At 51.1% G+C, this 23,163-nt stretch overlaps 4 protein-coding genes across 8 annotated transcripts; 1 reads left to right on the top strand and 3 right to left on the bottom strand.

Annotated features, from left to right (window-relative positions):
- Nucleotides 1-673: 673 nt before the first annotated feature.
- Nucleotides 674-4,425, bottom strand: FOIG_00383 (uncharacterized protein). The gene is made up of 5 exons (XM_031196498.1): nucleotides 3,799-4,425; nucleotides 2,431-3,604; nucleotides 2,197-2,378; nucleotides 1,196-2,127; nucleotides 674-1,139 (listed from the first exon to the last, which is right to left on the bottom strand). Exons 1-5 carry the CDS (start codon nucleotides 3,877-3,879, stop codon nucleotides 1,052-1,054), a joined length of 2,457 nt encoding a protein of 818 aa, XP_031072265.1. The 5' UTR covers nucleotides 3,880-4,425; the 3' UTR covers nucleotides 674-1,051.
- A 20-nt stretch (nucleotides 4,426-4,445) lies between these two features.
- On the bottom strand, nucleotides 4,446-7,813 carry FOIG_00382 (uncharacterized protein). The gene is made up of 3 exons (XM_031196497.1): nucleotides 6,753-7,813; nucleotides 5,117-6,696; nucleotides 4,446-5,065 (listed from the first exon to the last, which is right to left on the bottom strand). The coding sequence occupies exons 1-3, from the start codon at nucleotides 7,405-7,407 to the stop codon at nucleotides 4,991-4,993; spliced, it is 2,310 nt and encodes a 769-aa protein (XP_031072264.1). The 5' UTR covers nucleotides 7,408-7,813; the 3' UTR covers nucleotides 4,446-4,990.
- Nucleotides 7,814-8,749: 936 nt separating this feature from the next.
- On the bottom strand, nucleotides 8,750-17,016 carry FOIG_00381 (glutamate synthase [NADPH]). 2 transcript variants are annotated; one of them, XM_031196496.1, is made up of 4 exons: nucleotides 16,545-17,016; nucleotides 15,361-15,649; nucleotides 9,285-15,311; nucleotides 8,750-9,229 (listed from the first exon to the last, which is right to left on the bottom strand). In XM_031196496.1, the coding sequence occupies exons 2-4, from the start codon at nucleotides 15,537-15,539 to the stop codon at nucleotides 9,094-9,096; spliced, it is 6,342 nt and encodes a 2,113-aa protein (XP_031072263.1). In that variant the 5' UTR covers nucleotides 15,540-15,649; nucleotides 16,545-17,016; the 3' UTR covers nucleotides 8,750-9,093. The 2 variants fall into 2 exon arrangements, with proteins under 2 accessions (XP_031072263.1, XP_031072262.1); XM_031196495.1 differs by having other exon boundaries at nucleotides 15,361-17,016.
- A 2,309-nt stretch (nucleotides 17,017-19,325) lies between these two features.
- Nucleotides 19,326-23,071, top strand: FOIG_00380 (uncharacterized protein). 4 transcript variants are annotated; one of them, XM_031196493.1, is made up of 3 exons: nucleotides 19,637-21,038; nucleotides 21,564-21,792; nucleotides 21,840-23,055. In XM_031196493.1, exons 2-3 carry the CDS (start codon nucleotides 21,757-21,759, stop codon nucleotides 22,878-22,880), a joined length of 1,077 nt encoding a protein of 358 aa, XP_031072260.1. In that variant the 5' UTR covers nucleotides 19,637-21,038; nucleotides 21,564-21,756; the 3' UTR covers nucleotides 22,881-23,055. The 4 variants fall into 4 exon arrangements, with proteins under 4 accessions (XP_031072258.1, XP_031072260.1, XP_031072259.1 ...); XM_031196492.1 differs by having other exon boundaries at nucleotides 19,637-21,287; XM_031196494.1 differs by having other exon boundaries at nucleotides 20,546-20,715; nucleotides 20,946-21,792.
- The last annotated feature ends 92 nt before the right edge of the window (nucleotides 23,072-23,163 follow it).

Below are 23,163 nucleotides of genomic sequence, written 5' to 3'. Positions count from 1 at the left end.
CCATCTAGGTTTAAACCACATGGAATTTGTTGACGACGATGCCCAGCTCAACAGTTTATTACCCCTTGAACGACTGCCTAACCTAACTAAACCTAACCGTTGGCACCAAACTCTAGGTATAGCAGTACTCTGAGACTTAGAGTAGAAACTGTCTAAGCGACTCTCACGATACGATCGACGCATCTCCACCACAACTAACCAAAAACACACCGCCCACTTGGTCTCTTTCTCTCTGATAATAGTCCGTAGTAAGATGATATGATGTGGCGTAAACTTCCATCCTCTTCTCTCGGCCGAAGCGGGCGGGGTGGAAAACACGAGAAACAGCAAGACAAGAGAAAAACTCTTGGTGTCCGATGACCTCCAAATGATCCTGGGACAGGGATCATCTGGCCTCCACTGTATCCGGCAATTCCTATCATCCATCCCGAGGGGTCGGTCTAGCGCACTTATAGCGTTGCAGCACATTACAGCGGGATGCTGAAACTGTTCCAGCCATCAGGTCCGGAATTCCAGATCCGGCTCATCCGTGATGCATGGAGCAATTGGCCAATGGGATCTGATGATCTTCGCTCACCGAGATCTTGTGACTTGCTTGGCTGTGTCTTGTGCGGTGAGTATCACCTTGCATCTGGTCACCTTGATAGGATAGGATAGGATAGGTCAAGATAAGTTACACGATGGTCAACGAAATGCAATCATGCTATGCTATGCTATCTTTCCTTCTCCAAATGCTATTATCTTACAACCCATGAGCTGATGAGCCTTCAACTAAACATGCATATGCAGTCAACATTATCACATGAGACAATCTCCTCAGCTCTGAAGGACATGTTCTCTCAACCATCACGCCAGATCAACCCTCAACATCTATTACAGGCAACACACCGCTCGCATCCAATTCCCCCTTCTTGAGTTTTTGCTGCCTCTCCCTGGTCTTTCTTACTGAAACACAAACTCCCCTGACCATGCCTAAATCACTCCCGGCAGTCCATATCACAACCCATTGCTAGGCGTGGGACCAAATACCTATACATAATTCATAAATTCGTCACTCATTATTGGGATACTCCTGGCCTTCTACCAGGATCACCACTGTCAGCGTTGCCGCGTACGCTTCACGAATGGCACATGCCATACTGCATCCTCGTTAGCAACAGTCCAGTGCACCTCTGTCACGTTGTATTAGACTTACCATGTTCTCCGAACATCGGCCACCACGGCACTGAGACCCCAGTGAGAACACCATGCTCGTGCCAAGACCTCGTTATCGCGGACTCCGAACGCTTCCACCACGAGAACCTTTTCATCGTCGTTCTCATCTTCTTCCTCGAGTGCACCAGTCTGCATGAAACCGTTTAATGGTGCGTGGTTGTGGTTGAAGCTCTGACTGAACATATCTCGGTAGGGACCTCGCATCATGCCTGGTCCTGGGCTTGATCGCACACTATGCAATTGAGGTCCCCCATACAAACCTCCCCAATCTCGCACTCCAACGATGGAATCTACACGGATCGACGTGTAGACGTAGTCAAAGAAGAGCGGATGTGGCCCATCAGAGCAGGGCCACGCGGCCACGAATGAGACATCGTACATGAGTTTCAATGGCCATGACACGCCATCAATGGCAAACTGCACTGTTGCGTCAAACAGTCGCGAAAGCCCTGCCGCAGTAGGGGCATCCCCAGGTCCATCTGCTGGCTTGAGACTTAACAGCTCTATCCGTACCGTGTCAATAGCATCTTCAGGACCGCCTTTCGGGCGCACTGGCTGGTAATCCTCTACTGGGTATGAATCGGCGGCAGGTCCAAGCGGGTCAGAACGCTCCGCCATCGACTCGACATCCTGGGGGCTCATCCGCTGTATCGGTTTCCGGCTTCGAATCCGCGCGATCTGGGTCGGGTCAAGATCTTTGGTAGGGCGCGCAGGGCCGATCCAACCAGCAACTGCGTGACATGTAGGTGCTAGAACTTTACCCACGATTGAAGTTGCCGACCAATATGTGTAGCTGTTCTTGTACTGAAATCCGCAGTGAGGGTGCATGTGTGAAAGAAGCGCGAGGTTATCAGTTGCACTGTCCGGATCAAGGTCAAGGAGAGTGTTCATTATGAGAAAGGGAAACGTTTGCTATTCGCAGTCAGCCTCTACTCATGGACAGAAAGAACCATTTGGCGATCAGTAGGCAGGAAGACTTACACCAGGAAGCACAAGACCACTGAAGAAGGCAAACGCATCAGAGCTGACCTCATCCAGAGCCAATTCCGAATCCTTCTGTTTCATATTATCAAGGGTATCGGCTAGGTTGGGCCATCTCATCATCTGAGCAAAGCGCCGCAACATCCTGATTTGCCGCTTCTTTAACTTATACCGAAGAAGAACTGGAATAATATTAGCAACAAACTCTCGTCGACATCGAATCTTGTCACTCACTCTCTTCAGGTGTCTTGCCAACATCGTCAACACGCACGAAATCTTGCCAACGACGAGCCAGGGCCAGATTCCACTGTATTGACGGGGGTATTTGTGATGTCAACTTCTCCTTTGCCCAATCACTATGCTGGTCTGACTGAATGCGCAACTCAAGCTCTAGACTCAGCAGAAGTTGGTGAAAGAATTTGTGAAACTGCTCCTCGTTCCCGGGGCTTCTGTCGAAGATAAAGCGTGTAGCAACTTGGTTACGGGGGTTACTAAAGTCGATCCAGTCCGGGCGAGAAAGAACCATGATAAGGTCCGTAATCTGCTTGTCAAGGGTCTTGTGAGGGTTAAGAAACTTCTCAGGATCCCTCAAAATACGTTTATAAAGAACGCGATAAAGCAAAGACTCGTCATCGTCCTCAATACCATGCCGTAACTCCTGCAATCGATCAAATATACTTTCAAGACTCATGGTGCGAGGCATGACTCCCGCATCTCGAAGAGCAATTGTAGGTGGAAGAACACTGGACATTGAAGCCCATTCGTTTAGTGTGATGGTTCCAGGTAGGTGACCAAAGAAGAAGGCGAAACTCGGTTGCTCGAGGGTCTCCCATGGCCGGTCTGCGTAACCATGGCCTATCAGGCGCAACGTCATGAGCTGTGTCATGGAGTCATGGAGGTTAGAAACATCGGTATTGTCAGAAGACTTGCCATCACCTCGATTCCCACTCGATGTCGTATAAAGAGCGTAGAATTCTTCGGGTTGGTGCGGTATAGGTCGTTTGTGGCCTTTATGCGAGGGAGCACCACGAGCAACTAGCTCCAGTGCGTGTTGATGAGGTAGTTCATCGTTCATAGAAATACCATAAGGTGGCCATGCTGATTGAGGGTCTCGAGCGCGAACCGGACGTCCGTTCGACGGTCTAGATCCGTTCGATGCGCGGGACTTGTTAAGAAAGCCGGACGACTTGGACCGTATTGGAGAAGACCGGGGTTCAGGTTCGGGTTCGGGTTGTCCTCTTTTCGGTCTGCGGCGCATGTTGGACTCGTCTTCAGCAGTCGGAGGACGCTGACTATCGTAGGTAAGATCGGGAGCTGAACCAATACTTTGGCGAAATGGCGCATGGCCTACGTCGCCATTACTAGCACGGCGAGGACGATGGTATTCTCTAGGCTCAAGGTCTTTTGGCTGTAAGTGACAATATTAGCGATATGCTCAACGTTATACCTCGGCGAGATCGGAGCTGTAGCTATAGCTCCATGGGTGTTACAGCTGGAGCTCGAGCTCGGGAACCGAGGTTTCCGATGCGAAGAGCCCCGAATAGAGCTTCAGGAACATGCATCGACGCCACTATGGTCGCTGATACTGTTGCTGTTACGTACCGGAGGTTTCGTCGAATGTCTTCTGGAGCTGGCCCTTCGGAGCATACTCCATAGACCCTTCTTTTCGCCCTGATCCGTCATGATGTCATCAGGCGCAGCGCGACTCCAACGCGACAATCGTTATTGAAGAAGTTGAAAAACTCAGAAGAGGCGCATAAAGTCGAGAGTCGCAAAGGCGTGGTCGCGACGCCTAAGACGCGCTGAGAGATAAGACACGGAGAATTAAATGAGCGTGGAAAGTATGATAGACAAGGGTTCCCGTTAGCAAGCAAAATTGACGTTGCACATGATTGACGATGTGATGCTATCCCCGGCTCTTTTTCCTTCAAAGCACGACAAAAAGAGTAAAAGTTGTCGAGTTTGTTTCTCTGTGGAAGAAAAAAGAAAGAGAATGGAAGCGCCCTGCGTTGAGTTGAGGCAATGCGCAAGCAAAGCAACAGGGGGACCCCACGCCAGCCTGTTCCCTTTTTTTTAGTGGCGCGTCCTGCAGCAGATTGGCGATGAAATGGTTAATCCGAGGCGGTCGAGATTCGAGGCAACCCAATGGTTGTTGTATCGAGATATATAATAAGAGGGATCGGATATAGTAGAAGTTGAGTTTAGAGGTGGTTGGAGGTTGAAAGTCAATCACAACGTTAGAGGGGAAGCTCCAGTAACAAAGTCGCTATAGGAACTACCAGCTGTTAAGTTATACTTCTAACGGAAAGTGTCTGATGCACAGCCGAGGGGACGCGCAGCCAACATGCAGCCATTCCGAGATATCCAATTGTTCACTCACCGCGATACCCTCAGTATTCTCTCTGAGTAACTGCACTGGCGCCAAGACATCACACTATGACCTTGACAATCTACAGCTTAATTGCCATGTCTGATCAATCAATCAATCACTCAACCAAACCCTCCAGTTTCTCTCTCTTTCTCTCTCTGCCGAGGTGTCACACTTCGTATAAACCTGCATGACCAGCCCCAGACCTGCATGCAGCTTCTCAGGGGCATCCAAAACTTGCATAGAAACACCTACAACACAGACAATTAAACTGCTTAAAGGCATCTATTGCTAGTAATAGCCAATCCTTTCTCTAAATGATCATGCAAAACACCAGCGAGTATGCAGCATCCAACGCCCATCCTATCAAAGCTCGTGTAGAACATATTATACACCCTCCATCTCTTTCGCTCATCCTCCCTGGAATTACTTCAGATCTTCAGACAGAAGCTCTCCCAGGCTATTCTGACCATCCTTGAATTTTCCAAAGGCCTCCCGATACTGCAACAATCATTAGTTTCAATCGACCACGAGAGGGAAAATATCACTTACCGCAAAGAAAAAGTTGAGAATAAGCACAAGCATCAGTGAGCCACTGATAATCATGGGTCCGATCATGTTGTCAAAGTCCTTACCGCTTCGCTCCACGATCATGGTTCGTCTGATTCTCAGCATTGCATAACCCCAGATGCCGGCAAAGACAGCGATGAGGACAAACAAGAGACCAACGACAGAAGCAAGTGTGTTCTCGCCAGCTGCTGTGTAAAGACCAACAGCCAGGCCGCCCTGAAGGATACAGATATGCTGCCACTTAAGGAAAGTTCGCTCGTTGGCAAGCCAAACCTTGGGCTCAACCTTGAGCTCGCCCATGTTCTTGATCCATTCTGTCGGCGCAACTACACCCTCTGGCAAGGGCTGTTGAGATGCCCGCTTCGCCCTCGAGTACTTGGACAGTGAGAATCCGGGGATAACAGATGAGAGCGTCCCATAGGACCGCTCTTGCTCTGATCGTTGCTGTGTACTGCTCTCGCCAGCTTCCTCTCCGTTCGCGAGAGTAGACGTCCGCCTGTCAAGAGCTTGGGCGATTGAATCCTTCGACATGCGTTCGGCCAGATAAGACTTGCTGACTGGTGAGCTTTGGGTGGGCTTATAGGATCCAGACTTAGCTCCAGCTCCAATCAGACTTCCCACAGCCATAACATCCTCATGCCGTTGAGCACGTCGCTGCTCCTCCTCCTCAAATGTCTTCTGAGGGTCCTTTCGGATATCGGACTCGAGGTCACTGAGCCAGAAAGGCAAGTTGTTGACGTAGTCCTCGAAGAGAGCTGCAATACCATGGACAAACTTGGAGAAGCGAGGGGTAGGGTGAACCAAGTGGGAGGACATCAAATCCTCAACCCATGTCGGGTGCTTTCGCTGACTATCCTCCTTCAGCTTGATCTCAAGAAGGGCATAAGGGAAACGGTTGACCTCGCTTTGGTTCATCTTTTTGAAGGGGTAAGTCATCTCACTTTCATCAATGTCAAGACGATGCCACTCATTGGGATCACGGCAGGGGCGGCTGGGATCAAGAGTGTCCTCACGGATGAATGCCACATCGGTATCGATGGCAATGCGAATACGATCATCAGCAGGCTTCTGGAAAGCGGTTCGAACATAGTTGGCCCTTAGAACAGGGCTAAGACCCTTCTCCTTGACGTATTTTTGGATGTTGTTGACAGTCTCCTGGAATTGCTCAATCTTTTCAGGGGCAAAGCTCTGTCTCTTCATCTTCTGGATCGCCTTCTCAGGGTTGTATTCGCCATCCACAAATGACTTGACATATTTGTCCTTGATTGTGAACTTGAGGTCCTGGCTGCCACCCTTGTCATCGACAGTCTTTTGCTCAACGAAAATTTCGGGACGAGTAGCCAATTGTCCATACCAGCGAAGTCGCAGGGACGTTGCTTCGGATTTGCGGTTGACCTTCTCACCATAAAGCTCGAATTGCTTATTATCAAAGTACAGCGAAGTGATAGACGGAGAGTCGCTGCCATCAAGCTCCTTGGCGGACTGCTCGCTGTAAACAAGGGCTGGTAGATGTCGAAGGATGACAGTCTTGACCTCGAGCAGGTTATCAGGATGGACCCAGACTATAATCAAGTTAGCATAGTACAACAAAGATGAAGGCGTCTGGAATTTGACTTACACTTGTGAGCTGTATAGCGCTCGCCATTGTGAGTCTCGCCTTGAGACTCAAGATCCAGGGGTGGCAGCTGCTCTCCGCCATCCTCGAGTTGTTGCCTAATGGCAAAGTACATGATGGACAGCTTGTTGAGTAGCGGGGAGTAACCAGTCTCAGAGTTGAAGGGTCGCTGAGAAAGGCTCAACTGCATCATAGGTCGGACTTTGTAACGGTCTCCTCGCTTCCGGTCGTGCTTCTTAATGATCTTGAGGAAGCCAGTGTAGTTGATGTTGCTGTACTTCTTGAGCTCGCGGACTTCATTAGTGATCTCGTCAAGCTCTGATTCCAGAGTGCGCAAGCGGGAAGCCGAGATCTCGCCCTTCTGAGGAGCTCCATCGCCCTCCGAGGACTCGACGGGAGCCAGTTCCTTGAGCTTATCAAAAGCAGCGTCAACTCGTTCCTTAAGAGCGTTAAAGCGTTGCTCTTGGAACTGAGCGACCTTCTCGAGCTGGTTGTTGAAGATCTCTTCGCAGAAGCGAGTCTCGTCCTCCTCGGTCCACGGCTGGTTATCATCATCGGCCACATCCTCCCTCAACAAGCTCTTGAGCTTCGCATAGTCGATGTACTTGTCCTTCCATGGCGGATAGATGGACTCGCGGAGGGTCCGACCGAAGCGCATTGTGGGTGGATAGCGATTGGAGCTTTACGGCAAGATAGGCCAATTATCTCCAAGCAGGCGACCAACAGGATGCTATGTAGGCCGAGATAGACCGTCGAGAGATCGTACCTGAGACAAAGGTAAAGCGTTGAGGAATTCGGAATAGGTTCAATTGCGGCGCATGACACAATGATGATGCAGTTCCGTCAAGAGCGGAGTATAGTTTCGAGACGCGGCAATGGAGACGAGACGGTTGAAGAGAGATGATGTTGTCTAGAGATGCTAGACTCGCGACAAGAAGGATACACGGCGATATTAGGGATGACAATCGAAGTTTGTTGTTGTGGCGTGCGAAGATGAAGGTGCACGATAACACAAAATAAGTTACAGTTGTAGTTTCAAGAAGTTGAACGAGAAAAAGGCTGGGCAACAATGGATCAACAGGCTGACTGCCCTGGACCCGGACCTAGACCTGACGCCAGGACCCCACTAGCGGAAAGCAAGGCAGTGAACGTTAGACCACCTACAGCATGGGCAGCATCCACTCACTACAGAAACAGCTCTTCAGCGGCTCTTCGGTGTCCAAAACAGCTGCTGGAACTAACCCTCGGCGGGAAATGGAACCGTAACAGACCCATAACCCGCTTGAAACGACCTGACAGCTTGATACCCGTTTCGCCTCGGTTCTGTTAACCCATGTTGAATTTGTCTCCAATTGCCCTATCAGAATCCACCACTTACACACGTGTTGCCGTGGATGCATCTAAAATCTAGGTGCATATCATTCCCGTCTGTCTAATCCCTGCTTCTGCGTGCATTCATGTGTCTCCATCTACGCACGTGAAGAGAATTGGCCGAATAATCTCAGTTCATGGCATCAAACAATTTTTGTTGGTGAAAGCTGAAGAATTTTCGGGTATGAAAGACTCTCAAGATTCTTCGTATTCAGGCTCTGTCATGGCATGTCACTACAGAGTATCTTTACGGTAAAAAATTGGCTTTTGACTAGAGTTTGCAGCTAAACCAGATTCGAATAAATCATTTCCTTAGCAACGTCGATAACACGTGAGTTACAGAGTACATTGGATTGCATTGCTCAAACCTCCAGCCTCAATATCACCAACAGGCTCGATGCTTGTTCTCTTGGTGACTGCGTCGTTGTCTTGTTTACCAATCAAATGTCTCTTGTGAGTATGCGACTTGACCTCAAGTTGACAAGAGGGCACGCGACCTGTCTCTGATGCGAATTTGACGTCTCATTTCGAACTCGGGATCTAGCCAATGACAGGTGTCGATGTATACACGCATGAACACAGAAAACGACACTGCATCTCCGGGCTTCCTCGGCGAGACAACGTTTCATGGAGAAGTGCCGCATGGTCTCTGGCTCTGAGACTTCATTTCTTAGGGCCAAAAGACTAAGGAATCATAAACTTTTACTAAGTTTAGGATTACCTTTATAAGACTTTCCTAAACATTTTCTTAATCTCCCTAAAACATCACAAAAGCGAGAATGGTCAAATCAAATATTCTGATAGCCCGTCGTAGCCAACAGTCATTCAAATTGGTATAAATAAAAACATCCATTATTCCTGAACAGACACCTTTTATCATATCCGATTCCATGGTCATGGTATCATCCTGTATCCGATCCGTTGCTCCTGTGCCCCAAAGAGAGAATAAATAACGAAACTATGCAAATTTTATTCAAGCCTCGACCTTGATCTGGCTGAAAATCTCCTGCGCAGTGCGCTTGGTGATACCACCAGTAACGGGCAGGTTGGTGTACTTCTCAAGATAAAGATCAATCTCGCGAGCAGCCTGGCGACCTTCGTTGATACCCCTGAGACATTTGTTAGTGACGTTTCTTCAAGTGGACAGATGTAGTTAAAACTTACCAGACAATGAGAGATTGTCCGCGGCGGGCGTCACCAGCAGCGAAGACGCCCTCGAGGTTGGTGCTGTACTTGCCGGGGGCAGTCTTGACGTTCTTGCGAGCATCCTTCTCGATCTCGTCACCAAGAACACGAGCCTCAGGTCCAAGGAAACCCATGGCAAGGAGGACGAGGTCGGCAGGGAAGAACTGCTGAGAGCCCTCAACCTTCTTCATGTCCCAACCACCGCTAGGAGACTTGGTCCACTCCACGCGGATGGTGTTGATGCCCTTGACCTTGCCAGAGCCGTCATCCATGAACTCCTCAGACATGATGCAGTACTCACGAGGATCCTTGCCAGTGTGCTGGCGAACCTCAGTGTGACCGTAATCAACACGGTAGATACGAGGCCACTGAGGCCAAGGGTTGTCGTTGGCACGCTCAGGAGGAGGCTGAGGCAGAAGCTCGAAGTTGGTGACGGACTTGGCACCGTGACGGAGAGAAGTACCAATACAATCGTTACCAGTGTCACCACCACCGATGACCACAACGTCCTTGCCCTTGGCGGAGATGTAGGTGTTGTCAGCAAGCTCGGAGTCAAGGAGAGACTTGGTGTTCTTGTGGAGGAACTCCATAGCGTAGTGAATACCCTCGAGCTGACGGCCCTTGATAGGAAGGTCGCGAGCAACAGTAGCACCAGTTGCAATGACGACTGCGCTGTTGCTGGCTCGGAGGTCGTTGAGAGAGGGGTGACCCTCCTCGCCAACAGCAACGCCAGTCTTGAAAATAATACCCTCAGAGGCCATGAAATCGGTACGGCGCTTGACAATACGCTTGTCGAGCTTCATGTTGGGAATACCATACATAAGAAGACCTCCAAGACGGTCAGCTCGCTCGTAGACAGTAACGAGGTGACCGGCACGGTTGAGCTGATCAGCAGCGGCCAGACCAGCAGGGCCGGATCCAATGATCGCGACAGTCTTGCCAGTTCGGACCTTGGGAGGCTGAGGAACCATCCATCCCATCTCGAAGCCACGGTCAATGATGGCGCACTCAATAGACTTAATACCAACAGGGTCCTCGTTGATACCTAAGACACAAGCACCCTCACAAGGAGCCGGGCAAACACGGCCAGTGAACTCGGGGAAGTTGTTGGTCATGAGAAGACGGTTGAGAGCATCCTTCCACTGGTTCTGGAACACCAATTCGTTCCATTTAGGGATAATGTTGGAGATAGGGCAACCAGTCTCGGACTGACAGAAAGGAACACCGCAGTCCATGCAACGGGCTGACTGGTATTTGAGCTCGTCCTCGTCCAGACGAGAGCTCAGCTCAGCCCAATCCTTGAGACGAGAGTTGACAGGTCGGTACTTCTCCTGGCGGCGCTTGTACATCTTGAAGCCTCGAGTCTTGTCGAGAACAAGGGCACGCTTCTTCTCGGCAGCGTTGTCACCAACAGCCTCCTCGAGATCCTGGAGCTTGGCAACCTTCTCGGACTTCTTGTGCTGGACGCCAGAGACAGCAGGAAGGTTGTACTCGGCACGCTTGGCCTCAGCAGCCTTGGCAGCCTCTTCCTCGAGGACACGCTTGTAGTCGACAGGGAGAATCTTGATGAACCGAGGAAGAGCTCGGTTAAAGTCAACCAGGATGCGAGCTGCGCGCTCGGAGCCAGTGTAGTGGTGATGATCCTCAATGAGACCGCGAACGAAAGCAATCTCAGCAGGGTCCTCAAGACCACTGGCCTCGACCATCTCGCCGTTGAGCTTGGAGTGGAAATCACCATGAACATCCAAGATGTAGGCAATACCACCAGACATACCAGCAGCGAAGTTGCGACCAGTAGATCCAAGAACAACAACGCGACCGCCAGTCATGTACTCACAACCGTGGTCACCAACACCCTCAACAACGGCGGTAGCACCTGAGTTTCGTACAGCGAATCGCTCGGCAGCAACACCACGGAAGAAGCAAGTACCAGTAGTAGCACCGTACAAGCAAGTGTTGCCAATGAGGATGTTCTCCTCCGACTTGAAGACAGCGGAGCGGGGAGGGTAGATGATCAGACGACCACCAGACAAGCCCTTGCCGACATAATCGTTGGCATCACCCTCGAGCTCAAGAGTGACACCAGGAGCGAGGAAAGCACCGAAAGACTGGCCAGCGGAGCCCTTGATGTTAACATGGACAGTGTCCATGGGCAGTCCAGCCTCGCCGTACCGCTTGGAGATGTGGTAAGAAAGGGAAGTACCCATTGCTCGGTCAGTGTTGACGATGTCACACTCGATTCTGGAGGGGAGACCCTTGTCGAGAGTCAACTCAGACTCGGAGATAAGCTTGTTGTCGAGTCGGACGTGGAGCTTGTGGTCCTGCTTTCGGACGTTGAAGGTGGCAACACCAGGTCGGAGCTTGTGTGCGGGTGTCAGGAGGAGAGACAGGTCAATGTTGGCTGTCTTGTTGGTTCGAAGATCATCACGCATCTTGAGGACCTCGACGTGACCAACCATCTCGTTGATGGTTCGGAAACCAAGCTGGGCCATGATGGCTCGGAGCTCGTTGGCAACATAGTAGAAGAAGTTGATGACGTGCTCGGGAGTTCCAGTGAACTTCTTGCGAAGCTCAGGATCCTGGGTAGCGATACCAACAGGGCAAGTGTTCAGATGGCACTTGCGCATGAAGACACAGCCCATAGCGATGAGAGGAGCGGTAGCAAAGCCCCATTCTTCAGCACCAAGCAGACAAGCCAGGGCAACATCACGGCCAGTCTTGAGCTGGCCATCAGTCTGGACAACAACACGACCACGAAGATCGTTAAGTACCAGAGTTTGGTGAGTCTCAGCCAGACCTAACTCCCAAGGGAGACCAGCGTACTTGATACCAGTCCATCGAGAGGCACCAGTACCACCATCGTGACCAGAGATCAGGATGTGATCAGCTTTGGCCTTGGCGACACCAGAGGCGACGATACCGACACCGACCTCAGACACAAGCTTGACGGAGACTCGGGATCGAGGGCTGGAGCACTTAAGATCGTAGATCAGCTGCTTGAGATCCTCAATGGAGTAAATGTCGTGGTGAGGAGGAGGCGAGATAAGACCGACACCAGGGGTGGAGTGACGGGTGCGAGCAATAGACTTGGACACCTTGTGGCCAGGAAGCTCACCACCCTCACCAGGCTTGGCACCCTGAGCCATCTTGATCTGAAGCTCGTCGGAGTCAGCGAGATAGGCAGAAGTGACACCGAAACGTCCAGAAGCGACCTGCTTGATGGCAGAACGCATGGTGTCACCGTTAGGCATACGCTGAGACCGCTCGGGATCCTCACCACCCTCACCAGTGTTGGACTTGCCACCAAGACGGTTCATGGCAACGGCAAGAGTAGAGTGAGACTCCATGGAGATGGAACCGTACGACATGGCGCCAGTGCAGAAGCGACGGACGATGTCAGTCCAAGGCTCGACCTGGTCGATAGGGACAGGAGTGCAGTCCTCAAACTTGAAGTCAAGAAGACCACGGAGGGTACAGTTCTTGATCTGCTCATACTCGGAGCGGGAGTAAGCCTCGTAGGACTTGTCGTTCTTGGTGCGAACGGCGTCCTGGATGTTGGCAATCGAGGTAGGGTCGTTGACGTGAGGCTCACCACCATCTCGCCAGTGGTACTCGCCAGACTCAGGAAGACCAGAGGGGAGGATAGTCTCACGGGTGGGGAAGCCACGCTCGTGGAATCGGAATGCCTCCTCAGCAATGAGTTCGAAAGTCATACCCTGGATACGAGAAGCAGTACCCCTGAAACATCGCTCAACAACTGTCTCATCAAGACCCAGGATTTCGAAAATCTGGGCACCCTTGTAAGAGGCGAGAGTAGAGATACCCATCTTACTCATAACCTTGAGAATACCACCATCACAGGAGTGCTTGTAGTTACGGATAAGAGTCTCATTGGTAGTCTTCTTCTTGATCAGACCCTCACGGTTCAACTTGAGAATGCACTCCATAGCAAGGTAGGGGTTGATGGCATCAGCACCGTAACCGAGGAGGACACACATGTGGTGAACCTCACGAGCCTCAGCTGTCTCGACAACGAGAGCAACCATGGATCGCCACTTGTTGCTGACCAGGTGATGGTGAACCATAGCAGAAGCGAGGACAGCGGAAACAGGCACGCGGTCAGCCGAGGTGTTGCGGTCGGAAAGGACAATAACACGGTCGCGAGCCTCGATGGCGGCGGAGGCCTCGTTACAGATCTCATCGAGATGCTTGATATAGCCCTGAACACCTTGGTTCTTGGGGAAGGTCAGATCAATAGTCTTGACAGTCCAATCGGAATACTTGTTGGACATGTTCTTGACGGCATTGAACTCCTCGATGGAGAGGATGGGGCTGGGAAGCAGAAGACGACCGCACTGGGAAGCGTCCATCTCCAGCAGGTTACCCTGGGGACCAACATAACATTCAAGAGACATGACAATGGACTCTCGGATAGGATCAATGGGAGGGTTAGTGACCTGAGCAAAGAGCTGTCGGAAGTAATCATAGAGGAGACGAGGAGCCTGTGTCAGGCAAGCAAGGGGAGCATCGTTACCCATGGATCCCAGAGCTTCCTTCTCATCAGCGGCCATAGGAGCGAGTAAAAGGGAAACCTGCTCGTGGGTATAACCGTAAGAGAGGAGAAGGGGGTCAGCCTGGATAGCCTTGTCATCAAGCTTGGGTGCAAGGTCCAGGGCCTGCTCCATGATCTCAACGACCTTGGGCAGAGTAATCAATTCACTATCGAGCCAGGCTCGGAAGTCATATCGACTCGAAACAGCCTCCTTCAACTCCTTGTCATCAATGATGCGACCAGCCTGTGTATCGACCAACAACATACGACCGGGTTGCAGACGACCCTTCTGGATGACAGTCTCGGGCTCGACGGGGATAGTTCCGACCTCAGAAGCACAGATGATACGGTCATCGTCCATCACGTAGAAACGGCAAGGTCGGAGACCATTTCGGTCAAGGTTGGCACCACAGTATCGGCCATCGGCGAATGTGAACAGAGCAGGGCCATCCCAAGGCTCCATCTGGCAAGCAGCCCACTCGTAGAATGCAGCCTTCTTGGGGTCCATGTGCTGGTTGCCTTGCCAGGCCTCAGGAACCATGAGCATAACAGCTTCGGGAAGAGAGAGAACACCGTTAATTGTAAGAAGCTCGAGAACGTTATCGAAAGCAGCAGAATCGGAACCACCATCCTCGACAACGGGGTACATCTGCTCGAGCTCCTCCTTGAAGATATCAGACTGCATGACACCCTCACGGGCGCGCATCCAGTTCTTGTTTCCTCGTAGTGTGTTGATTTCGCCGTTGTGGGCAGCCCATCGGAGAGGCTGAGCACGGTCCCAGGAGGGGAAAGTGTTTGTAGAGAAACGAGAGTGCACCAGAGCAAAGTGGGCCTCGTAATCAGCGTTGACAAGATCGTGGTAGTAAGAGTAAACCTGGACGGGAGCGAGCTGACCCTTGTAAACGATGTTCTTGTTTGAAAGGGAGCAGAGATAGAACCAGTTGTGAAGACCAATGCTCTGAGTGGCACGCTTTCGAAGGATGTACAGCTGTCTCTCAAACAGGCGTTCGTCAAACTTCTCAGGGTCGGTTATCTCGGGAGCATTTCCAGTACCGTAAGCAGAGGCCAGGACAACAAAAGGTTGAGCGATGATAGGCTCGCGCGATTTGGCAGCAGGTCCTAGAAGAGTCGAGTCGACGGGAGGCCTTCGCCATCCCAGGACTCGGAGGCCCAGCGACTCGGCAACATCTTCCAGCTGCCTCTTGGACTCTTGAAGAGTCTCCTCGTCGGGCTTAAAAAACAGGTTTCCCACGGCGTACTGGCCCAGGGGAGGCAGCTTAATGTCCTCCTCCTTCTCAAAGTTCTTGATGAAGAACCGGTGGGGGATGGATGTCATGACACCAGCACCATCACCATCTCGTGCATCAGATCCCACGGCACCACGGTGAGTCATGTTGCAGAGAAGGTTACGGGCATCACTGACAATCTTGTGGCTAGGCTTGCCCTTGATGTGGCTAAGAACATGTTAGTGAGGTTATGATGATCATCTGAGTAGTAACTGACCAAGCAAAGCCGACACCGCAAGCATCCTTCTCATAAGAAGGGTCATAGAGACCCTGCTTCACCGGCAAGGCACCAGCCCACGAGTCATTGTTCTCAGTCTGATACTCATATGGTATGTATGGTTGTTGCTCGGCTTCGGTTTGAATCTGTCGGTCGTCGAAGTCCTCGTTTAGGCCCATGCTAGGCAAGGATTCGATCGAACTTGGGTGGGGTTGTGGGGGAGTTCGGTGGGGGATGTAGGATCGCGGGGCGCGTTGGTAAGAGCAGCTGTAGCCACTCTAATGGAGATCTAGCATTAAATCAATTAGCACGGGTAAAAGGAAGATACGGCAATTAAACGCGCTGCCTGTAATAGGCCACAGGACCAGTTCCGGTGAGCTCAAACAGGTTCCGAAAGGTTGGCCGAGGCAGTCCAGGGTTTGCTGTTCATTGAGGGGTCGCTAATAAAAAAAAAAAGCTGGTGGCTCCGGCATCGGGTAGAGATAAGGAATTCTGTCGATAACTCAAAGTCACCAGAGAATATGCCCCGCCAAATTGCGCCCGCAGCTCTCACTACAGCCTCTGTTTCTGGCTGAGTGGTTTTGCGTAGCACCCTCGAGAAAACAGCGTAATGACAATGCTGAAGTGTCCATTTCATAGCATCCACTTCCAAGACAATGCAGGCTCTCGACCAAGCTTCTGAGCTGTCTTATTCGGGCCATCGACCCACCAAATTATCGGCGGTCTGCCGGGCGGGGCCCTTGTCCTGGCTGCATTGAAGTGGGATGTTTTAGACCAACAGGGCCAATGATGGACTGTGCAATGCTAACAACCTAACCATGCAGCCATGCGGCTAAGACAAGGGGGGGCCGAAGAGGCGCCTGGGGATGGACGTCACTGCAGCGATGCCACCAACTGTTGGAAATGGAAACAGATGCCACCAATGCCAGAGGAGCGCAATCGGAGAGGCCTGTTAAGCTAGTCCGCTGGAAATGTTGCCTTCACTTGTCGTCTGAGACATGTGATTTCGGTATGTCGCCAGTTTAGGTCGCAAGAATGAGCAGCGATGGCCCGAATGTCGTTTATCCAGATAGTTCTGTGTCGAGGAGCTGCACCCGGTGTCGTAAGAGATGCAGAAGTGAATCCAGTTCGGCTCCAGGCAGCAAATCGTTGCTTTCGATAGGGAGTGCTCATCACAAACTTACCAAGTGGTGGTCCTCTTCACCAAAGAGGTTATTCGTAAAACGAAAGGGTATCAAAAGGCGACTGGCTTGCAGTGCAGTAGCAGGCAGGATGGGCACGTTAGATTCTAAGGAGAGGCGAACGCGAGAGGACAGAGCAGTGGCAGTAGGGGGAAGATCAAGAGGAGAGAAAATGTTGGGGGGGGAGGGCAACAGCTCTGCTTTTATAAATGGGCGGGAGATGAGAGGGAGTGAGAGTGAGAGGAAGTGGAGGGCACGGGAGAAAGGGAATTGATGTCCGAAGCCGTCCAGCAAAAGAAGGCCAGTCCAATAGCAGCTCGAGTAACTATAGCAGTAAAGGCGACAGCTCAATGGTTCACTGCCTCTTTTTCTTGAGTCAATCCAACTGGGTCCAGCTTCGGAGCAGCTCAGAAAAAAATGCCCCACGAAAGGGAAAATGGACAAGCGAACACCAAAAAAAAAAATCCAATGGAGCGGCTACGGCGTGCGTGGAGGGGAGGAACCCGCCAGGGAGAGGGGTGTATATGAGGGGGAAAGCTAGTTCGGTAGGGGCGTGCATCTTGAATAGGGCTTGAAGAGAGCCTATGGTCGAGGTCGAGAATGCGGCGTCAGAGCGAGATACCGGGGTTGTGCATAGCGCAGTGGGGGGACCGATGATGTTGATGATGTTGATGGCTTGAAGAGCACCCTCTGTAGACACAAAAGTTAAGTTTGATGGACGTCAAGAAATGGTATTTCACATGAAAGTTGACTTTCTATAATTCCTCTTTGTGTACTGCTTAGCTCTGCTTTTCCCCAACCTCATCCTTATCACAATTCTAAAAGGATAACAGTCCTTACAAGCCGTCATTCACTTATAATCTTTTGAGAGTCTGTCTTCGGCGTGCTGGCTCCGAACTCGAGGTGGGCGCACGGCATGGACCCTACCGTGGTCCCATTTCCCTGCCGTTTCCATGCAGTAGAGTAGACGGGAATTGGGGGAGAGGAGGAGGAGGAAAACGCACATGCCAGGAAACAGCCGCAAGCAACTGAGGTTACAGGCATTTGTACGACGCTCCCATCATTGACATGCCACTGTTCGAGCAACATCACCTTTCAAATGTATCAGCATTAGGAAGCTCAGGACTTTTCGTCTCATCTCTTACTCTCGGCATCTCTTCCGCTGACATGCTGGTTACACAAATTGTAAGGGTTGCTAAAGCCTAGGGATGGCCAATTGTTCAAGCATCGTGTTATTCTCCAAACTTACCATGTTGTACATGTCGTTCCATACTCCGCGATTCGTTCAACACCTTGACTCCTTGTATCAAATCCCAGCTATCCATACCATTATCCCTTGTTTTTCTATCCTTTTTATTCAGAATCATCTTACGGACTTCCCGTTCTCACGCTTCGGAAATTCCTCCGAACTCAGTTTTGAAGCCCTCGACTTAAGCCTTGAGGTGCGCCCGTCCGCTGTGTTCCGCTCACCCTCCTCCGTAGATCGGCCTGCATCCTCGGCAGATTCCTCTTTGGAGGCGAAAGCAAACGCACATCTTTTTGAATATCAATGTACTAGGAGATGCACAACGCAGCAAATTAGACGAGTCAGAATGGGAAATGTGTTGTTGCAGCCCTCTATTTCTGATCTACAGACTTGGAGGGTTGAGATCTGCCAACAACTACGTCTTCGAAAAAAGGATACACGTCGCTCAATCGAATAGTGGCAAGATGTATTTGTTTCGATACAGGCGGTATCCTGATTAATTAACAGGGTACTCCGTAATTCCCCATGGATCCCCTCATAATAGTATTTACTCCCCGCGTTGTGAATCAACCCACTCCGTGATCGTTGCCTGACTTTTTGAACCTCCTCCATTGACCTGACCTGACAACTAGGTGCGTTCCATCTGCAACCCCGTAAGATTGTAGTTTAGCGGTCAGTAGCTCGGTCAGCCTCCTACAGCCAGTCAATTTGTTTCTAGTACAAATATCACACTTCATGAATGGCCTCATTTGCTGTTGTTTCTCTCCGACGTCCCCGCCCTGGACCATAGCCGCAATACCCTCCGCCGCTCCTGTTTTCCGTTGAAATCGCTCCTCTCCGCTATGCTCCGCTCTCCGCATTCATGGAGCCTAATCTGATCTGTTTAACCGACGCGGAGAGGACATGTTCTCGTTATTACGTCCAATCAAGCATAGGCTAATAGGCAGCTACAGCTACCTATTATCGCATATCTATCCGCCAAGCTGTCAATCTGTGAATAGCTTTGCAACATGGTTTCGTGTAAGAGAAATACGGCCGAGGGATGGACTGCTTTGCCGCTAACGACGAGCCAACCACTTACGACCGCACTCTGACTCCCGACCAGCGCCTCGAGTTCATGGATTAGGGTGTCTAGGGCGCCAGGGTCTGAGTGGATGGCGCCGAATGGCTGGAAGATGCTGCTAATCCGTGCGACGCCGGCTGGAACGTTAAACCTTCCTCTGCAGGGATCAGCTCAACCTCTCAACTTGCGACGCCAATCATGGCTTGCCATTTTCAAAGCCCAGCTAGTCCGATGTCGCGCCCACGTTGTCTCGTCTCTGGAAGCAGTTACTGAGGAGCCATGAGCCATGAGCATCAGCGTGCTTGTGAACCTGGGGCGGGACCTTTGACGTACAGATGCTGCGCGGGGGAGCTTGAGATGGGCCTGATTCGTCTATCAACCCCCATCCTGCACTACCTACACTGCACTTCAGTCCGAGTAGCTGGATGCTGGTGTTGCATCTGGATTCTCTGTGCGAGATTTGAGATGTGATTCCGTCCGTGTGCCACTACCTTCACCAGTGTCCCTACGTACATGCAAACGCCAGATTATTGCTACGTTATACTCATTTGTTGTAATTTGGTGTGGTACGTGAAGTGACTAGTATCTAGGCTCTAGTCTGGCTATGATCTTCACCTTGTCTTGCTTGTCTCTGCCTGTCGGTATGCCACGTCGACGCAAGCACTACAACGTTCGAAATAATTAAAGTCGTTTCCCTGTCCTGTTATTTGCCTCATTTACGGTCATTGCCGCTATGGGATATCCCTCTTGGACTCGCGTGAGAAGCAGGCCACACTGCATAGTGGAGTTGAATTTTGAAATTATGCCCTGGGATCTCGGGATGTTTCTGAGAGTCGCCGAGCGCATCTGAGAGCCAGCCGAGGACATGGACCCCCAACCTGTGCGTTTTGGTTCTCGGAGTCAGAGTCAGCGCCTTGGATCGTTGATGGGAGGCACTGACACGTGTGATGTTCATCGCCGTCACCTCATTATCTCACAGATTCACAGTCAAAAGATGGACAACATAAAATTGGGAGAGACGACCAATCAGAGTCTCCAAAGCCGAGTCGTTTCTTATCTCGAGCCAACCACCGTTTACTATCTCTCCAGGTGCACTAAAACGGAACAAGCTCGTGCCGTACACCCACACACACACGGCAGCCAAAGCGTGCCAAGGGTAGAAGATCGTCTAGCGCCGTCTTTAGTCGACGCCATCGCGCAGATGCACCTGTCTCACCATGCTTCGGGAGTCCCTGCGGGGACCCTGCCTGCGAGGTTAGGTTCTCTGAAGTGTTGCAGTTGCAGTGGGCTTGCATGAAAGACGTCACTGAGATGGGCAATTCGAACCGGTACAACACTGAGAGGCCAATGGTTGCAAGGGCTGTAAAAACATGTGGTCTGGGGAAAGACGGGCAACATCTGAGCAGTTTTGTACGGATCTCAAGTTACTGCTCCCCGATGCATGATGAGTACGGTCATTGTCCTCCGTTAGACATGACAGCATATGTCTTTCACGAACACGTACGCACTTGACTCGTCTCGGCCGCATTACAGTCAAGACTCAAGAGGATCCAGTCCAATGCTACCAGATCTCGTTCGCGTTGGCCGTATTTCCTAGCGCGGGGAGCCACAATTGCTTATCTCTCGGCGTTGATACCGCATATAAAATATACTAAAACGGCGGCGGGCGAATGGATCCCGAAAGGAGCTCAAATCAAGAGTTGAGAGATTATAAATAAAAGCGAGTTGCTGGCTGGTTTGCCTTGAGCGGAGACTGCTTGTGGACCACAGCGAGTTCGGCGGTGCTAAACGGCATCTCATGTAACTTGTGCTGCTCTTATTGCTGCTGTTGCTGTAGTCTGCGCTGTTAGGCTGGGCTGTCTGCAGTAAGTGCAGTGCATCTCCATTACGGCCTTGCGGAGCCGTCAATCCGTAGACGTTGCCTCATTCAGCCTATGGACCAGAGATGCCCAGAGTCCAACTTCCCGATCCCCGAAGACCCAGAGCAAAAACAAAAATCATCATTCAATTCGAGGCCGACGGAGAGAGGCCGACGGTCTTTGCGGTCAAATTCCGGAGTTGCTATGGATGCTTTGCTGTGCTCACTGCTTGCTAGGGATAAGGAGCCTCCCACTCCTGATTCCGACTTCTTCCGATGTCCAACTCGAGTTTCGCTACAGGTAATTTACGAGCTACTTTACCTACAAAGGTATGGAACGAATTCTTTGCATGAAGCAAGGGTCTAGCGCTGTACGGTACAGGGCCGTAATGCAAGCGACGTTGCAGGAGTTTGTCGAGATACCATCCATCCAATGCTGAAGCAGAACAAGGCACAGCACACGGCAATCGATAATTTGGTTACCAAACAAAATGAATAAACCACCGACTCTCCCTGCAACCTCATCGTTGATCGTATCAGAAAGTCTCCGAAAGGAAATCATAAGCTTGGCTCCAGGCGGTGAGTTCAGTTCAATTTCAGATCGACAGAATTGCAGTCGCTCTTTGGGGGTTTCATTTCCCAGATCAGAGACATGAGTCTAGAACAAGCAAGGTGTTGCCCTCTGCTGTAAACCGCTCATGTCAAGCCGACCCAGCCGCTGAAAAATATTCAGCCGTGTAGTGTTTGGTCGACCGGAGATGCTTACAGCCAGCCAAACTCAAGTCTCATAATTCACATATCACTTTTTGATCAAGAACCCTGTCAAATCCTTCAACTCATTAACATTTTATGAAGCTTGTGATGTTGCATTGTTTCGACAACGGGTTCCCACCAATGGCGGCTATTAGGCGCTTCAGCGCGTTTATGGCGGGAAGTGCCCCGCCACTTCGTAAGAGGAAACTTAAGGTTGTCCTGGAAATGTGAAGTCAATACAACATCGATAGCTACACCTAACAGCTTGACGCGACCGCGTCTTGACCCGGCTGTCATGTTCACCACACTCCCAGACTTTACACCGCGAGACGTAAGGCTATTACGGATGTAATTAACTACAAATGCTAACAAACTTAGTCGCATTCTTTGTGGTATAGATCTTCTCGCAGTCCTTACACCCCACCTGGACCTCTCGACGACTTTAGCGGTGATACACATAACATTCAACATGGCGCAAACCAAGCTCGACAACGAACGAAGCTCATTGAGCGATCAGCTCTCGCTCGGCTGGCTGCGGATGAACAGTACATGCAGAGAAGACGACTGAACGTTCAGAATTATGGCAGCGGCTGGCTGAAACCCCCAGGTGTTCCTAAGACATTGCACCAGATGCGTGAGGAGAAGCGGGAGCAAGAGGAGCACCAAGAAGCAATGCGCCGAGAACAAGTAGCTCAAGAACTAGCTGAAGCTGAAGCAGAGGGTATGCCTGGCGAGGGTACAATGGATGACGTTCAGCTTGACGGAGCTCAGGATCTAGATGATGAGATTCCTGATGCTGATGAAGAAGGCTATGCTTTTGGCGACGACGATGACGAGGATGAGGACGATGACGAAGAGGACGACGAGGAAGAGGATGAAGAAGATGGTGAGGAGACAGATGATGAAGCCCTGAGAGCAGAGCGCCAGAACGATCTCATGCAAGCACGTATGAGGATGGGCGACGACGCTTTTCGCGAGGCCCTCGTCCGCGGTGAGCCGGATGCTAATGACATGTACGGCAACACCGAAGGACTCGAAGAAGAAGAGGATAACGGCCATCTTCTGGACGAGGAAGACTTCGCTCAAGACGATGACCTTGGCATGGACATGGACGCCGATCTTGACGAAGATATCCCCGAGGCTGAGAGCGGCGGCTACGAGCACACCGACTCTGAAGCCGAAATCTCCAGTAGTGAACAAGAGTCATCCAACGACGACGAGGATGATGATGAAGACGATGTCGACGTTAGTTTCGCACCTCGCTCTGCAACCCTCCCTCGTCCTATGTCGCCTACCTTCCAGGGCCGTTCCAGCATGGCACATCCACGCGCCAGCATGGATCTAAGTAACCTCCTCTCGCAAGACGGCAGCAGCTTTATGCAGAGCAGTCCCGCTGGACGACGAGCCCGTCACGGCTAGCACTTTACGACTAATGCGACACGACCAACAGATAGACAAGTTCAGGCAGCAGTGTTATATACCCATTCATTGTTCATTATCAAAGCAGAATTGAAATTGAGCGCTTCCCGTCTTTCGATATCTAAGTGAAAGATGGGTTGCTAGCCACAGGCTTGCCCAGAAGTGTGATTACAACCTTTGTAGAGGGCAACTTGATCGTTGCGTGATGTGATGCTTCTCCCGTGTCTGCCAAGATCACCGACTATCATGCATTATTGTGAATTGCAAAACGCCCATCCAAACG

Source organism: Fusarium odoratissimum (assembly GCF_000260195.1).
Source record: "Fusarium odoratissimum NRRL 54006 unplaced genomic scaffold supercont1.1, whole genome shotgun sequence".
In the NCBI taxonomy this organism is placed as follows: domain Eukaryota; kingdom Fungi; phylum Ascomycota; class Sordariomycetes; order Hypocreales; family Nectriaceae; genus Fusarium; species Fusarium odoratissimum.
The sequence above is the reverse complement of the archived record's forward strand: the minus strand, read 5'-3'. Positions and strand labels throughout refer to the sequence as shown.